The sequence below is a fragment of the Scomber japonicus genome, chromosome 22, assembly GCF_027409825.1.
Source record: "Scomber japonicus isolate fScoJap1 chromosome 22, fScoJap1.pri, whole genome shotgun sequence".
NCBI lineage: Eukaryota > Metazoa > Chordata > Actinopteri > Scombriformes > Scombridae > Scomber > Scomber japonicus.
The window spans coordinates 21,371,432-21,389,490 of NC_070599.1; the positions used below are offsets into that span (position 1 = coordinate 21,371,432).

Here is an 18,059-nt window from a genome sequence, read left to right on the forward strand (position 1 = left end):
TAGATAGATAGATAGATAGATAGATAGATAGATAGATAGATAGATAGATAGATAGATAGATAACTTTATTGTCATTCAGGTACACAAACCTCAAATAGGTGTAAAAGTATACCACAAACAGTCGATCAGTAAAAGTGCTTTGTGCGAATATAGTTAAAAAAAATCTTCAATAAATATATATAAAATTTTAATTAAAAATGACAAATATATTGTAAAGTAAGTAAAGTAGTTCTAGCAGCAGTTTTCACAGAGCATTTCAATGTATATGTGGGTGTTACGGTTCCTTTTATTGAGAGTTCAACAGTCAAGTAAGTTACATAACTTTGATTAAATAATTGAATAGTTACATTACTTATAACATTTTAAACAGAGTAACTAGTAATCTGTAACCTACTGCATTTCCAAAGTAACCCTCCTAACCCTGACAATCGACAATCAGTATCCAGATGCTGTAATGGCGCAAATTTGGACAGCAGGTGGCGGTATGTAGCTTTAAAGTTGTTTTTTAGACCCGCCAGTAAAACCAAAGAAGAAAGAAGAAGCCAGGAAGTCTTTAAAAACAAGGCGGCAGTAAAGTGTCTCTACTGCAGAACATCCTCAGGTAAACATGACCCACACATGCATCCCTGTTTCCTCCTAATAACACTTTACAACCTTTACACTCATGCATAAACTGTATAACTTGTCGGTGCACGGTTTAACACAAGCTAAATGTTAAATAAAGTCTCTGCAGACAGATATAAAGGGATGCCCGCTCCGGAGTCGGTCCGGCTGGGTCGGAAACGCGCCTTGCCCTCCTGCCCAAACCCGCTGTTCCTCCAGTGGCTCACTGAGCTCCGGGACCAGGCCAAAGAGAAAGGACTGAAGATCCAGTACACATACCAGAAGGTGAAGAAGATCACACTGTAGCTTATAGGGTAGATTAGTAATGTGGGACACTTTCTTTTAGCAATTCTGACTTGTTTACCTTACTTACATATGGATCCAATACAAATCAAATCAAATATGCATTAAATCCTCCCTATATAACAATATAAATATAAAAGATACACCAATACATCTGTGATAGGTCAATATCTGCCAGGCTCTAATATGATTAATGATCGTATAATAAAATACACCAATGAATATTATTTCAAAAAAGCCTCATGATAAAAGTGAGTTTTCAAAAGCTACTTAAAAGAAAAGAATGTAAGAATTGGGGGGATCCAATGGCAGATAGATAGATAGATAGATAGATAGATAGATAGATGGATAGATGGATTTTAGTTCAGGGGTCACATAGCCTACAGCCCAATTTGATCTCAAATGGGCCGGACTAGTAAAACCATTGCATAATAATCTATAAATAATATATGGTATATATATGTAATATATATTATACCTTTACTAAACCATCAATATAAAATAACAGCCTGAGATGTCTTGATAATAATGAAGGCATTTTTGCAGCTATGTGTGTCATTCGGGTTTACTCTGGTAAGAGATACTGACAAAATGTGTCCAAGCCCACTGATTTACCCTCTAAGTCTGAATCATATTGAAAGTCTGTTATGTTTAAGTTGAATGTCCACAGGAAGATCAGAAACCTAAATCATTTGTTTGTGTTTTTATCTTTTTTCTCAGGCGATCAGCTCTTTGAATAAGTATCCACTGCCGCTCCAAAACGCCAAAGAGGCAAAGATCCTCCAGAACTTTGGAGACGGGATCTGTAAAATACTGGATGAAAAACTGCAACGATACTACAGAGAGAAAGGTGAGGAACAGATGGATGGATGGATGGATGAATGAATGAATGAATGAAGACATGTCTGGGTTAATAGATTTAAGCATGATCTATTTAGATTTAAGGTATTGTGTTGTTTTTGTCTATTTGAGTTTGGCTGTGGTGTACTTAACTATTGATACTGTACTTATTATGCAAAACACTCAAGTTACAGTGAGCCTGAAGAGAAATGATAAAAAGTTAATGGATTGAGAGGTAAAATTGAAAATGAAAGCACAAAGTTTCACAAATAGATTCTTCCAATTTGGTAAATTTTAATAGCAAAGTAGTCTTTAAATCTGTTGAAATAATCACATTACACAAGCAATTATAACAGCTCATTTGTCTTTTTTTCTTCCAGGTTCAAACGCTCCTATTCACTCTCTCCCCGAAGGAGCGCCCCCTCCTGGCAGACTAGACAACAACAACCTGGCTCCCTCCAGGAAGGTAAATATGAGGTTAAAGCTGGTTTTAATGGCAGTACCACAGTCGATTTAATAGTTAAGTGTCCGTTTTCCCCCATTGAAAGCAACACTAGATACATATATTGTTTTTTATTATCATTATTAACTCTTATGGTTGATGTTAGTGGTAAAATAATCAGGATTTCCCTCCATGAAGAGTCACTAATCAAAGAGCAAATGTGCTAAATATTAACGCCTAGAGGACTGATTTCATTCAGCGATGAGAGGAAAGTGAAACACATTTTGTGGATTACATCGTGTGATCGTGAACATTTAATTGTCATTCTTTGTAGAAAAATGTTGCAGGGAATCAAGGGAAGGAGAAAGGAGGAGGAGGAGGAGGTGAAGGAGGAGGAGGGAGGAAGAAGAAGAGGGAGTACGTCCCCCAGAAGAGGTCTGGAGGTTATGCTGTCCTCCTCACTCTTTACAGACAATCACAGGTGCGTCTTCCTCCATCACACGCTGTCAATACAGTCAACGGCTACAGATGAATCAGTGGAAGCTTTAATAAATAATCCTTGTATTGAATTGTGGCTTCAGTAATTATAACTGTATTATATTCATTCTCTCTCTCTCTCTCTCTTCAGACCCCAGGTAGTAAAGGTTATATGTTTAAGATGGAGCTACAAACTGAAGCCCAACGTCTCTGTGATAAATCCTTCAGTGTGGTACGTAAAGTATCATCAGCTGCTCAGTCTGTGTCCTCTTATAAAGCAGGTAATTTAACGTAAACTGTTTTTATCGGGGGTTTTTCTCTGCTTGTAGCCAGATCTCGGCAGTAAGTACACCGCCTGGTCTTCAGTCAGCACTCTGATCCAGAAGAACCTGGTGATAAAGACCCACAATCCTGCAAGGTACGAAGAAGACACTGTTCTCTTCTTATTATTAATTAATGTGTGTCTTGTTTTTGATTTATTAAGACATCTGATTGATTGGGACTGAAAACACTGAATCGATATGAAGGTTTTGAAGTTTTGAAGCATTTGATGCAGTTAAAATGGCGACACCTGCTGGATAACTATTGTACAGCTTAATTAGATCTGAGACTGTGATGAAACAGTCAGAATAAAAGTGGCATCACTGCTTTCTTAATTATAATATTGTTCAATAAAATCTATATTATTAAAAACAGATCTTTTTTTTTAGTCATCCTGTTGTCCTCTAGTCAATTTTGACCCAGGTGTTAACTCAAAAATGAGGTATAGTTTAATTTAAATGAGGCCTATTGACTGTAATTTCCAAAAACTTCTATATAAATCCTGTGGAAATAAGTTGAAATGAAGTTAGCTAAAAAGATCTAACAGAATTGGATGATAATTTATACCTTTATGCTTTATAAACAGTCAAATCAAAACAGAGGGAGGACAAAAGTTGTATGATCGACAGGAAAACAACAGGAGGGTCTTTGCAGCTTTGATATTAGTTATTGTGGCAGATTGAGAAGAACTTGAGAAGTATTCAAAACCAGCTCGGCCCCTCTCTGATACGAGTGTGACGTAACAAGGCTTCGTTCAGGCTGGTCACATGATTTTTGTGAGTGGTAAAGCTGCGATATTTTTGCTTCGAAAGGCTGATAATGAGTTGAGTTGTCTGCTTGGAGCGTAGTACCACGAGGAAAAACATACTCTATATCATTTATTTGTAGTTGTAGATTAACGTTAACATCATTATTTTGCTAGATTAGCTCGTTAGTTGACCAAGCAAACAAGAAGTTGCAACCACTATTTCAACTACTTTTCTATAACTGAGCTGGAAAAGAAAGCAGCATAAATGTTGCGTTGATAATATTAATAAAAAGAGGCAGACATCATAAAGCAAAGCCTGTTGTTGTAATCAAGGTTCCTAAACTTAGCTAACTGCTTTGACGAAAACAAGACAAGTTGTAATCCTGAATATGTTCACTATATCAGTTGCCTCTCCATACAGTAGCTTTCACTCTTTTGTGGAGTACAGTTTCATATTTCTGTAATGTATGTCTTATCTTTTATCTCAGCATCACCGTTTACTTTCACTCTGCTAATGGTTTGCTAGAGCTGTATCAAGTTACCGCTAATGCAAACATTTCCTACAGTTACTGCTGCACATTAAAAACTGACAAAACAGCAGGAACCAAGTCTATCACATGAAATATTAAAAGGATTATAACTTTAACTTCTTATATATAAGAATTGAACTCTGGTTTGCATACATCCACAACAATCAAGCCAATCAAATAGATAATTAATCTTATTATCTGTTTTCTCTCAGGTATTCTCTGACAGACGAAGGTTCGGCTTTGGCTGAACGACTCGAGTCAGCAGAAGAAGGGACTAAAGAAGGTCCAGATGGGGACAGAGAGGAGGGCAGGAGTGAAGGCGGGGAGGACGAGGTGGAAGAGGAAGGCGGCCCCGGAGTTGTGGACCTTACCGCTAGCGATAATGAGGACGATGAAGAGCAGGACAAAATACAGTGAGTTCACACGAAATGAGAGAAGTATTTCCTACTCTTCCTCTTCTTCTTGGACCAAAACAAATTATCTTCCTCCTCACAGTCCTGCAGAGGAGAGACCGGTCTGTGTCGCCCAGCCGAGGAGCGAAGATCAGGTGGTTTCATCAGGGAAGCACCAGGATTCACAGGCGACAAGCGGGAAGTCGAATGGAGCACGTCTCCTACCTGGAACCTACGAGATCTTACTCTGTGTTGACTTCATTGAGACGACTGGGTGAGATGACACAGTCTGAACGTCTGAATGAATTAAATAACTTAATATTAAGCTAAGACGTTGTAGCTGTATTCATGTCTCTTCCTCCAGATTTTGTCAGTAACATCTTTACTTTGATTCGTTCGTGCAGCGGCAGCAGCCATCGGAAGCAGGAGCTCGTCAAAGAGCTGCAGAGAAACGGAGTGAACTTCGATGTCAGGAAGCTAAACGTTGGAGACTTCCTGTGGGTGGCTCGGGAAAAGGTCACACCTGTTCCAGGTAATGAGAGTCAAAAACCCAAAGAAAGTAAATGAACAGACCCAGAGTCTAGTCAGTCTAGACCTATGTGAAAAGTGCTCCAGAATGGGGAGACTTGTACTGACATTTACATAAAACAAACACTTTAAAGCATGACTTTACACATTTTGCCTTCAAGTTTCAATATATTCAACCTTTTTTTTCAGCTTCCAAAAGAAGACATGACATAAATGAAGTTATTGAACATAATTAAATATAATCTCTGTAATTTATACCCATTGTTGCTTTCTATCAAGAATGGTTTCATCATCATTTTCCTCACTTCTTTAAGTCATGTCTAGCTTTCATCTTTTAATTCCAGCTTGAATTTGATTTGTGAGAGATTTAATGTAAAATTTCACCCTCAAACTCAATCAATATGTGTTTGGCGTCTTCTCGTCTCTGGATGCTGCCCAACTATCCACAGTAAGTGAGTATAATTTATAATCTTGCTCTTTATCTTGTTGTCCTTTCTCTGATCAGGTCAGCTGCGAGCACCAGAAGGCCGGGAGCTCGTCCTCGATTACATCATTGAGAGGAAGAGGATGGACGACTTGTGTGGTAGCATAATTGACGGACGCTTCAGGGAACAAAAGGTTGATCAACTTTACTCTATAAATCTTAAAATATCGATGTGAAGTCAGCGATTATTTGATATTTGTTCTTGAATAATTCATAACTAAACAAAACTGTTAAATGTTCAGGAAATTAACAATAATCTGAAGTTTTTCTCGTCCCATTTTCTCTCCGTCAGTTTCGGCTGAAGAGGTGCGGTCTTCGTAAGCCGGTCTATCTGGTAGAGGAGTGTGGGACGGCTGCTTCCCACCTGAGTTTACCTGAAACTACACTACAGCAGGCCATCGTCAACACACAGGTACGAGTACACACATTGAACTTTGGACAACACAAGAGCCTGAGCGATATTTATAGGTGATTATTATTGGACTGAGTTAACACAGGTATACTGGAATTAACCCAATCAGCTCAAATATAGTAGGAATTACAGTAACTGTCTTAATTACGTGTGTTAGTATGTGTGTGTGTATCATTTATGTCTGTTTGTGTGTTAGGTGGTCGATGGCTTCTTTGTGAAGAGAGTCCAGGATGTGCGGGAGTCGGCGGCCTACCTCACCATCATGACACGATACCTCACTAAGCTGTACCTGGTAAAACATACACACACACACACACACACACACACACACACACACACACACACACACACACACACACACAATTGTGACTTATCCTAACTAACTATAACCACTACATGCCTAAACCTAATATAACCCTAAATTAACACTTTAAAACAATTCTCCAACCTGAAATTGATGATTGACATTAAAAGGACTTGCTTTTTGTACCCATAAAGAAGGTGAGTCCCCACACAATTTATCTGAATATCTGATTCACACAGTGTCCTAGGTCATTTTTGGGGACATTACATAGACTTACATTTCTTGGAGACTCTACCTAAACCACTGACCCAAAAACCAGCTTTTGTCCCCAACTGACTAGTCTTAAGTCTGAAATTTGTCCCCAAAAGTAGCCTATGACAGACTAAACATACAAGGTCCATTTTTCTCTTGGATCAGCTGATCAAAACACATCATTTATATTTAAGATTATGAAAGCTTTGTGTGAAAAATGCTACAGTTTCCTTCTTGGTTTACTTATTTTAGTCTTTACCTTCATCTAGAAATAACCTCATCCAGAAAGCAGCATTATCACTTCTTCATCTATTTACACTTTGTTTTTAGCCCTTTTAACAAAACCAAAATGTTATTTCAGAACCGGACGCTGATCTGTCGCTCCAGAGAGCTGGAGGGTGATGGAGGAAGTGATGAGGAGGGGACAGGACTCCCTTCTTGCTCTCTCATTTCTTTTGCCGAGTTCAACCACGGTGCAATCAAGAACAAGGTATGTGCATGTATTTGTGCAGCATTTTGAATTCAAACATTAAAAACTGAATGCAAGGATCAGAAATGTTAAAAAAGAAAGACATTATGGGACCTAAATCTGTTTATTTTGTGTGTATGTGTGTGTGAAGGTGTTAACCTCCGTTTCCTGTGTTTTTTTAGTGTCAAACTGTCAGAGAAGTGTTCGCCAGACAGTTGATGCAGATTAGCGGTTTGTCTGGAGACAAGGCCGCTGCTATACTGGAGCAGTACAGCACGCCACACAGGTGACAGACACATTATAGCACATTTTCTTACTCAATACCTCCTTTTTATAATTTCCTGTTTATCTTTTACTCTGATAGATCTTGTAGGTCTTCACTCTGGTGCAACAGGAAGTGGTTTTGTGCCGATACAGATTTTTTTAAAATATAAATTAAATAGAAAAAGAAAACACTTTCACCAAGAAAGAAAGAGTAGCTCTTCACTTTAATTCCCCCAATTTAAGCATCTATAAGTAGTATACAAACATTTAATAAATGGCTCATAACACACTGTAATAAAGGTTTTTATAAATGAATTTGTCAGGAACTATAACTCCTCCTCATACACGGAGGCTGGTGAGTAAACATAATGACCATGTAGGAAAAATACAGTTGTGATAATTTAAAATAGGTCTTCATAGGAGAAGTAATAATCACAGACAAATACTGGTCATTAATAAACCCTTAAAAATGTCCTGCTTTTAACTACATTATAGTATGTTATAAACGTGTTAAATGTTTAGATACTGCTTATAAATGATAAAAAGTTGGATATAAAGTAAAATGTAACTGATTTAAGGCATTCCTTGTTTACAAAGATTGTGAATATAATGTAAATGTCAAATTAAAACTTTAAGACACAAAGTTTAATGGCTGTAAAGTAAGAGGATATTGGAGTTGCAGTACACACATTCGGCCACTAGATGTCACTGTAGCACCAAAAAAACATCTCCGAACAAAACAAATGTGTGTCTGTGTGTGTGTGTGTAATATCAATAAAAATATGACCCCAAAGCTAATGTAAGAGACATAATATACATATTTTAAAGTTTTCTTCTTTAATCTCAGCCTTCTGACGGCCTACGAACGGTGTGTAAGTGAAGCCGAGAAAGAGAAACTTCTCTCGTCCATCCGATACGGGAAGCTCAAGAGGTAAAAAAGCATTTGTTGTTTGCAGGTGTGCCTACTCAATGACAGTATCAGGAATTACTGTAGTTAATTTTGTTTATTTTTTCTGTCTTTTGTTTTTCAGAAATTTGGGTCCAGCTCTGAGCAGAACAGTTTATCAGCTGTACTGTACTCAGGGATCGCTGTCATAGCGGAAAACAGTCATCATGCTAATGTAATATTTATATTTCTCACAGATGGATTTAACTTCATAATGTGAACACCATTAATTTCCAGTTTCACCTTTACTTGAATAAGCTTTAAAGAATTGTTCTTTACATATTAATGTAAATATAAAGATGCTGTTATATTTTGTTTACTGTAAAATATTTCCAGTGAAAACCATGGATGTACTAAGAAGAAAAAACACGAAAATGTGTTTAATTATCACTAATGCCTCAATAAAGTTTATTATTTTTTAATTGTATTTGGCTGTCTTAATATAAATGTTAGATTGTCACTTATAGGATTTCTTGTGGTTGTTTTAGACGTAGTGGCAAGTATTTAAGACTATCAGAAATTGTTATAAATGATTCTTTATTTAACAAATACTCAGTTCTGCAGTATATCAGCATCAGTTTTCAGAGAAACAATTCAACTTGACATCGAACATAAGTAACTCAATTTTAAACAACACCTAACAAAGATCTGGCACGGCGGATCGTGAATCAGTGTTTGCCCCTCAAGAGGTAACTTGAGACAATTGATCACCCAAGAACTGTCTGATGTTCAAGGGAGGCTTGTGCAGGAAATTAAACTGACCTCTTTGTCCATTAGCTCAGAGTGCTCGTGCTTTCTTATCTCCTTGGTTAAGAGATTTATATAACTGTCCACTCAGCAGTTAAAGTATAGCATAAAGTGGTCATTGTAAACAACGTGAAAGGAAATCTCCCGGACTTAAAGAGATACAAGCTCAAGCAAGAGATAATATAGGCTATGTAAAGGCAATAATGAAAGGACCAGAATGTGGAAGATTCCTAATATAAATTTAATTGTAAACCCCCCAAAAGACTTTAATGTTACCTTCTTGACCGCCTCCGAAAGAAGTGCATAAAGAGCTTCCACCATCATTGAAAAAAAGGTGTAAGATTGAATGATTGATAAACCGACAAATATGTCTTTTAGACCAACCACCTTCTGACTCTTTCTCTATGTTTAATCACCTGTCTCTGCTGTCATTGCTTCATTGCCCCCTCATCAAATCCCAACACCACCCGTGTCAAAGCCCCGTCTATTCCCCGCCTCTCTCATGGGTGATCTCAAACGGGAAAGGCTCCATTAAATATCCATTTAATCCACACCAAAGACGTTTTTAAACTTCCCTGTCATATTAAATCAGCAAAGTGTCGTAATGCTTTGACTCCAGGCTGCAAACTACCAACTGTTACTCAATTTAAAAATAAATATGTTCATCACTAGATAGATGAAACACTTTTGATAAACAGCCTCAAGTCTTTAGTTTGGTGTTCTATTAGGTACCAAAAATAGTGCAGTTGTTGTCATATATACACACATAGCTACTTTTACTATATGCTTTATTTTTTTTAAAACTATCTTTAATTATTACTACTTTTATTTCCCATCTCATATTACTGTTTCTTTAAGGTTTATGCTACTTTTAAGTCTCCAACTTTAATGTGAAGGATTTGTAGGCCTATGTCATGTTTGTTGTAAAGCACTGAGCTACATTTCTTGTATAGCCTATGAAAGATGCTCTACAAATAAAAAATTAAGTTATTATCTTGATACATTTCTTTATCAATGCTCACTTTTCAGACGCCGAAATGAGATGAATAACGTCCACCGGTCGATGTGAGTTTTCTTCTTGAAACACACACGATCATATATCAGCATTTGTTGAGTTTTAATCCGAGATAATCCAGCAAACGATTGTCAATCCCGTACAATCCTAATCATTTAAATAACAATGATCAATGGTCATACAAGAAGAAGAAATAAAAAAATCAACCAAACAATTTGAGAGTGGATCTTTTTCTCTTCTTAGTATACTTCTAAAATAAATAAACTCTTCTTTTTTTTTTAAGAAAAAGCGACGTCTGAAGAAGAAAAACAGAGTTGCTCAACTTGCAGCATAAATGGAGAGTAATGAGTAAATCAGACCGATTTAATGAGGGGGGAAAAAGACAATATGTAGAAAACAAAGTTACACACAGGAATCCGGACAATCCAGCGATCAGGTTGTCAAAAAAAAACCAGACAAAAAAAAGAAGTAGGGATGAATGTTTAAATTGCTTTTTTTCGGAGTACGTCGATACACTTGAGGATCTGGCGATGTGCACACACAAATATAAGGGGGGGGGTATCAGGAGTTATACTCTCTCTACTCATCATATCTAAATAAAAATATACTTGCAACTTTTATTTTTTTCATTGCTGTTTCATCAAGTCAAAGCGGATATGTGTAAGATTTGACGACTCGTAGCTGGAAAATAAGACGCAGCAAAACTGATGGTAAAACACGTCCAACCCTCCTCTTCCTCCTAAAAAAAACCAGGAATCGTCTTCATTATTTTTTCTTCTTCTTCTCTACAACCAGAATAACGTGAAAGCTGCTAAATCACATCAAAAGTCTACACATGAGCTTTGAGTCCCACATTGGGAGCTGCTACAGAGAGCCGGTACAGTACCGGCTGCATACTGTCAGATTATGTTTGGAAGGAAGTTCAGATAAAAAGAAAAGGAGGAAAGAAAAAAAAAGCCAATTAAAAAAGGACTCTATTGTGTTTTACAAACTTTGTTTAATGATGTATTGATGTTATATAATGATTGTAGATCACTTGCACTAATCCTAACCCTTAAAACGGGACAGAATGATTGCAATTACTTTTTTTTGTTTGTTGTTTTAACTGCTTGTTTTTTTCCAGGTCTGCCTCTTACCTTTTTTTTTTTTTAAATCCTGCCATCTCCACTCTGGTCCCTAACTTCTGTTATTTACAAAATAATAATAATAATAATAATAATGATCAGTAATACAAAAAAAAAGAAAAAAAAGACAGGACTACTCTTGGAAGAAGTTAACAAAGTGCCATTTCCATTATTCTGTTTTTTTTAAAGGACAGGTGAAGATTTTTTCAAGTGTTTAAAAAAAAACAATACTCCGATGCCGATTGTACATTTACAGCTGTTACTGGTGGCTGTAATTGTTCCTCAAGGCCTTTTTTTTGATGATTCCTCCTTTAAACCAGCTCCAATATAAGAGGAGGTGAAAGAAAGGGAGGACAGAGGGGGGGGAAGTGTCATCGCTTCACGGCCGATATATAGAAGAGGAAGGAAAACAGAGACCAGTAGCTTAAAGTACACATAGGCTTAAATGAGTGTTGTACAAAGACGAGGAAAAATCCAAACTTTTCCTTTAAACCGTGCGCGTACACGCACACACACCCTCGTCTTTCTCCACCTGCGTGGTCCAGAGTGAGAACAGGAGCAACAGGGTTACACCGATCCTGAATTCAAGCTAGAGAGGTTTCTCCGATGGTCCCCCAACACGAAGAAAAAGGACGGGCGTCACTCTTTTTTTTCTTTTTTTTCTGATGGACGCTCGTTTGAACCTAAAGCAGAGATCTACCTGCTGTCTTACAGAGTCAAGATATTTTAAAAGTCCAGAGCAAGATCCAGCTCTTGTCAGTCGTGTCGACTCAAATGTTTATCATGAGACGATTTGTGGTCAGTTTTTTTTTTAACCCCCCCCCTCCCCCCAAAAAAAGGGATAAAATTTGGAGTAGGCAGGTGACACAACAAAGTCTGCTAAAGTTTGATAGATTTAGGGAAGGGGGGAGGAAGAGGAGGAGGAGGAGGAGGTCATCTGTCATCACATTGGCTCTAATTTGTCACCTCTGGCTGATGCAGAGTCCAGATGAGGCGACCCCCCAAAATCCTTCACAGGACAGCAGGTTTTAAAAACAATAAAACCCTCAAAACGTCCTCTGCTGTTTTTCTTTTTTTTTTGGCTTCCTGACTCAGGAACAGCAGCAGCGTGTGTCGGCGGCGGTTAGTCGGGCATGTCGATGCAGAGTTTTGGCGGCGGGACGAAGTATTTCCCGGGGCTCTGCGTGATCACCACGCCCGTCTTCTTGTGGAACATGGGGGCGATTTTCGGGGGCGGCTCGGGGACGGGTAGGTCCTCGGCAGCCTCGGGGTCGTCGCTGCGTTGGAGGTCGTAGGAGACGTTGCCGTACTCGCGCAGGAAGGGGAGGAGCTCCAAAAGGAAGTGGCAGAAGTCCTTACGGATGCCGAACCACCCTGAGGAGAGATCGAGATGTTATTTTTTAATTTTCGGCTACTTTTTGGTTGGTCTCCGAGCTAAAAGAAAAAGTACTCACACAAATTTGGACACCTTGCTACTCAGATTAAATGAGAGGTAGCATGTCTTTGAATTATTATTGATTCAGAGTTTAAATTTAGCTCTAATATTGCCAAAATACAACCTAAATAAACCAGAAAAAAAAGCTTTAAAAGACAAAACTAAAAAATCTAAAAAATCTAATTAATAGTCAAAATAGTCGGCAATTAATTTAATAGTAATCCACTAATCGTTGCAGCTCTAAATTAATCAATTAGTTGAATTAAATGCATTTAAATCTGGAATAAATGTCATTTTAACAGCAAAAATGATTCATTCTCCTTTTCTCTCAACTGATAGGGAATTGGATATCTATCATCACAAATTGTTGATTAATTAATAAGATAATCAGCTGATTAATCTACAATATAAATAAAGTTAAGTTGCTGCACTACAATTGAGAGATAGGGCATATAAATCTTTCTACATGATAGAAGAATGAGTAAAAATCAATGCAAAATATACAAATGTGTTGATAAATACTGTAAATTAAAAGGTTTTAAAACTGCCATATTAAGAGAAAACTATTAAGGAACATTGTGATGTATTTAATATAAAATCACAGCAGTGGAGATAATATTCAGCAGCACATTATCGACGTTAAATACTCACAGTGGTTTCCTCCTTTCTGACCAAACGTTGTAGCCATGAGCGTGAGCAGCGAGAGCCACAGAGGCACGAACACACACACGTAGCTCAGACTGTTGTGGCCGTCGAGTTTGTGCACCAGAAGGATCTGAAGAGAAGAAGGCAGCAGTGTTACATTAGATTTTTAAGAGCTTTAACTTCCTTCAAAATAAAACAAGTAAACACAAAATGGTTAAACAATGAGGATAAAAGCCTTTTTAAATGATGCCAATAAACATTGTTAGATTTACAAGTCAGACTCTTGTACATAATGTTTTTTTAACTATATTTTTTAGTATTATTTTTCTTTTATTAGTTCTTTTTATTGATGCCCTTTCCTATTTTTAGCCAGCCACTTCGCTTCTGTAAGACTGTAACTTTCTCCATCATGGGACTAATAAAGGATCCTTATTTGATCTTTAAGTTTATACTCTTGCACAGACTCTTTTTGTGAGGGTTTTTTTCATTTTATCTTACATGATGAAGCCTTTTGAATCTTAAATAATTACCAAATCATCCTGTATGCAGTTTACATTGGTGTTTAAAAAGGGACAGTACATGTTTTCTACCAGTAGGGGGCAGACCTACTTTAGATTCAACTTTTCTTATTTAATTTCAAAGGAAATGTAAGTTTGAGGATAAATGTTTAACATTAAAGTAACTACAATTATAATCTGTATTAGGCAAAAACAAGTTCATTTGTATAGCATATTTCAATTCAAAGTGCTTTATATAAAAAAATATATAATATATAAAATGCCTCAATGACAGGATATAAAAAGCAACAAGTGGCAAAATAAAATACATTTAAATATGATTAAAAGGGTTAAAAATGAAAATAAAATGAAGCTAAAATAGAATAAGAGGGAATAAAAATTGTTACAGAGGCTTAAAAGACAGGAAATATAATAATTCAGCATGTAATTAACTTTTCTCCTCTCTAATTGGTTAACGAGCGACTCTAATTGGATAAGGAGGAATCATGAGATGCTTTTAATGTGAAAGTTTAAACTCTTTGTATCTGACAACACACAAACAATATCAAAGTCTTAATAATGACGACTCACCTCGAAGGTGAGGAGGGGCACCACGATGGTCATCCAGCTGATCGCCATGGTGATGTGAGTCCGCCGTTGCTCGGCGATGATGTCGATGGAGCGGAGGAAGAGGACCGACCAGATGATGTAGTAGAGGACGACAAGGCACAGGAAGGACATCAGGATCCAGAGTGGGACACACACCACCTACACACACAATTTTTACACACGGTTTAGTTCCTGACAATCAATTTTCTTTACAAATACATACATTTAAAAAAATACAATAAAATAAAGCTAATAACCAAATATATAAAAAAATTTAAATATAATACAATTTTTGTTCTGTTTGATTGTTCAACTTCTAAATAAATCTGTTTTAATTGTATTATTTTGCAATCATTTTTGCTTAGATATGATACCTTCATACCCTCAATTGCCATAAATTCCCATAATTCCCATGGAAAGTTTCCAATTTGGAATATTTCCAAAATTCCCCAGCTTTACTTCCCATGGAAATTTACCAGAAATTTTCCACCCCTTTGCAACCCTATGAATAATAGAGTTTAATTTGTGTGTATATCTCACCAGCCAGGGCCAGTTGATGATCCTGTCGAGCCTCAGAGCGATGAAGATGAACTGGAGGATGTTTACTGAGCACAACACCTCCAGCTGAGGAGGAGGAGAGGAAGAGAAAGACAGGCATATCAATTATCATCTTTTTTTCCTCTAGATAATTCAATTTTGAGCTAAAGAAATCAAACATATGTAACCTTTCTGCTTTCTGTGTCACAAACTAAAACAAACCTGAGCTCTTTCAAACGTACCTCGAGGGAGCGGTCGTGTCTGAAGCCCCAGACGCACGCTGCTACAGAGACGGGCGACACGAAGAAGAGAGGCATGAAGACGAGGAGCCAGAAGTAGTTTCCCCTCGCCACTCGGTCGCACACCAACACCTCGAACATCAGCAGCAGGACGTGGAGCCCAACCGCGATCAGCATGGCCTTGAACTCCACACATGTCTCCCCTTCGGCCCTAAGAGAGGACACACGGAGAGCAAAATAAAGTTTAAATTTAAACTTTAAATTAAAATGTTGTGGTGCTGCGGAGACGTCCTGGCTTTTTTTTATCATATTCTACACCAGAGGAGTCAAACTCATTTTCATTAAAGGGCCACATACAGACCAATTTGATCTCATGTGGGCCGGATCATTAAAAAGATGGAAGGAAGGAAGGAAGGAAGGAAGGAAGGAAGGAAAGACAGGCAAAAGGAAGGAGGGAAGAAGGGTAGGAAAGAGAGATAGTGAACGATGGACAGACAGAAGGAAGGAAGGAAGGACAGAAGGAAGAAAGGAAGGAAGGACAGATGGAAGGAAGGATAGAAGGAAGAAAGGAAGGAAGGACAGATGGAAGAAAGGAAGGAAGGACAGAAGGAAGAAAGGAAGGATTTATTGGTGTATAAGACCAAAAAATATATCAACGGTGTGTCTTATTGAATTGTTTTTAAATGAGCCTACCTGTACTGGGGGTTGTGTGCCCAGACTCCAGTTCCCACAGAGGCCCCGATGATGACCAAGAGTTTCCACAGCCATATTGGGGTGAACACGGCCCAGTAGCTCCACTGGATGACTCCATCCAGCCTCAGTGACAGCAACACGGAGAACAGCAGCAGGCACGAGTAGATCAGGAACTTACTGCAACAGGAGAGGAGAAAAACAGAGAGAGAGAGAGAGACAGAGAGAGAGAGAGAGAGAGAGAGAAAGAGAGAAGATTTTAATGGTTAATACAAATAGAAATAAAGTGTGTGTGTGTGTGTGTGTTTTAATATTTAAAGTTTTAATCAGTAACAGATATTTGAAGGAAACTGCATTTAGGCTGCAACTAATTATTATTTTAATAGTAAAAAAGTAACTCCTGTTTTGTCTACAACACAAGATTCAAGAGACAAAACTATTAGAGAGAGACACAAAACTACTAAAGAAAAGCACAAAACTACTACAAAGAAACACAAAACTACTGCAGAAAGACAGAAATCTACTGCAATGAGACACAAATCTACTGCAAATAGACACACAACTACTATACTATACTAAACTACTATAGAAACACAAGCATCACATTCCCTCTGTGCGTTTCCCTAATGAGCTGATATGAAATTACAATAACAAAATCAGGGATTTTGGCAATAAAAAACTGTGAATTTGTCCTTTATATATTTGAAAAGGGAGCTTTTGATTGATACTACACATTTATAAGGCAATTTAACATATAAACGAAATAAAAAAAGTTGTCTCGCCTCCTCATGTGAAGTACAGTAACAGAAAACATGTGATTATAAATTGGTAAATAAAGCAGAAATGCCGTAAAGCGATAGTTTAGCTGGCATGTTAGCCAGGCCTTGCAGAGCCATGAGTTACCTCATGTCCACATTAATGCCTAATTTAAGAGTTATTAACAAGCTTACACTGTCTGCCAAATACCAAGTAAATACAGTATATATATCCACACTTAACTGACACATTTTTAATGGCGTTTGTCGTAAAATAAAAGTCTAACCATGCTAACCAATGCTAATGCTAAAGTAGTAAATGGTTACCAACGTTACCTGGGATTGAAGTCCTGAAAGAGTCCCCTTAAATTCATGGTGTTGTGTTAGATAGCTACCATTAGTGTCCCGGTTATTCACCTGCTAGTTAACATGCTACACGTAATAATAATGCCGGTGGTGTTGGAGTGATGTGAGGTTTCATGCTAGCCCCGTGTTTTGGTTTTTTTCTCCTCTCTCGACGAAGTTACAATCGGAAGTCACGTGACTCGACGGAAACAGCCGAACGTGATTCGACGAAAATAGCCGAACGCTCCCTTCCCCTTCTGAACATTCAGAGGCCATTGAGGCAAAAATATGAATGAATAATGATGGGGGGGAAGTATATATTTTTGTTCTAATATATATGTTTCCATTTTAATTAGTTGCTATGTTTGTATATATGTTTATCAGCACTATTATACTATACTACACTACTATATTATACTATACTACTATACTATATACTGTACTATTTTGAGCCATTGCTACAAAATTTCGTTTGGATGTGCACTATATAGTGTATAATCTGAATGACGAATAAAATCTATCTATCTATCCATCTATCTATCTATCTATCTATCTATCTATCTATCTATCTATCTATCTATCTATCTATCTATCCATCTATCTATCTATCTATCTATCTATCTATCTATCTATCTATCTATCTATCTATCTATCTATCTATCTATCTACACGGGTGTAACTTTGATTTGAGAAGTGTGTGTGTGTGTGTGTGTGTGGGGGGGGGGGTGTTACAAAATCCAGGAAATAATGAAGTTGGTCATAATGATATATTTAGCCAGAAAGTACCACTTCCCTATTGGTAAATCTGGACTGTCTGGATTGTCTCAAAGTGACCAAAATCTCATTAAAACACAGTTTAAGAATTGTGAAAGCTTTATTCTATTTGTGAAAATGCAACTGGGGTTTTTTTTTCACATGAAGAACACTTTAGACCATGCAGGAATAGATGAAAAAATAACAATCATCAATGGAGACGACGTCATAGAAATATCCCCAGTGGAAATTACACCCCAGTATATATATACTTGGGTATGTGAAAGGCGCTATATAAATCACACCTATCATTGTTATTATTATTATTATATGACTGCACTGATCTCATCAAA

At 37.3% G+C, this 18,059-nt stretch overlaps 2 protein-coding genes across 2 annotated transcripts; one reads left to right on the forward strand and one right to left on the reverse strand.

Moving 5' to 3' along the window:
- Positions 1-560: 560 nt before the first annotated feature.
- On the forward strand, positions 561-8,626 carry mus81 (MUS81 structure-specific endonuclease subunit). Its single transcript, XM_053343805.1, has 17 exons — positions 561-601; positions 734-888; positions 1,627-1,756; positions 2,127-2,212; positions 2,523-2,669; positions 2,817-2,897; positions 2,995-3,083; positions 4,477-4,677; positions 4,760-4,930; positions 5,061-5,188; positions 5,690-5,802; positions 5,961-6,080; positions 6,277-6,372; positions 6,998-7,126; positions 7,288-7,391; positions 8,217-8,300; positions 8,401-8,626. Exons 2-17 carry the CDS (start codon positions 748-750, stop codon positions 8,465-8,467), a joined length of 1,887 nt encoding a protein of 628 aa, XP_053199780.1. The 5' UTR covers positions 561-601; positions 734-747; the 3' UTR covers positions 8,468-8,626.
- Positions 8,627-10,992: 2,366 nt separating this feature from the next.
- On the reverse strand, positions 10,993-17,108 carry tmem185 (transmembrane protein 185). Its single transcript, XM_053343791.1, has 7 exons — positions 16,945-17,108; positions 15,857-16,033; positions 15,167-15,374; positions 14,928-15,011; positions 14,370-14,546; positions 13,288-13,411; positions 10,993-12,575 (listed from the first exon to the last, which is right to left on the reverse strand). The coding sequence occupies exons 1-7, from the start codon at positions 16,980-16,982 to the stop codon at positions 12,325-12,327; spliced, it is 1,059 nt and encodes a 352-aa protein (XP_053199766.1). The 5' UTR covers positions 16,983-17,108; the 3' UTR covers positions 10,993-12,324.
- Positions 17,109-18,059: the final 951 nt, after the last annotated feature.

What these genes read in the sequence shown, in the direction of transcription:
- mus81 (XM_053343805.1), top strand. Translation starts at nt 748, where the DNA reads ATGCCCGCTCCGGAGTCGGTCCGGCTGGGTCGGAAACGCGCCTTGCCC. An exon ending in GTGATAAATCCTTCAGTGTG is followed by an intron (nt 2,898 to 2,994) that starts GTACGTAAAGTA and finishes CTCTGCTTGTAG; the next exon opens with CCAGATCTCGGCAGTAAGTA. An exon ending in AAGACCCACAATCCTGCAAG is followed by an intron (nt 3,084 to 4,476) that starts GTACGAAGAAGA and finishes GTTTTCTCTCAG; the next exon opens with GTATTCTCTGACAGACGAAG.
- tmem185 (XM_053343791.1), bottom strand. Translation starts at nt 16,982, where the DNA reads ATGAATTTAAGGGGACTCTTTCAGGACTTCAATCCCAG. An exon ending in GCACACAACCCCCAGTACAG is followed by an intron (nt 15,375 to 15,856) that starts GTAGGCTCATTT and finishes GTCCTCTCTTAG; the next exon opens with GGCCGAAGGGGAGACATGTG. An exon ending in TCATCAACTGGCCCTGGCTG is followed by an intron (nt 14,547 to 14,927) that starts GTGAGATATACA and finishes TTGTGTGTGTAG; the next exon opens with GTGGTGTGTGTCCCACTCTG.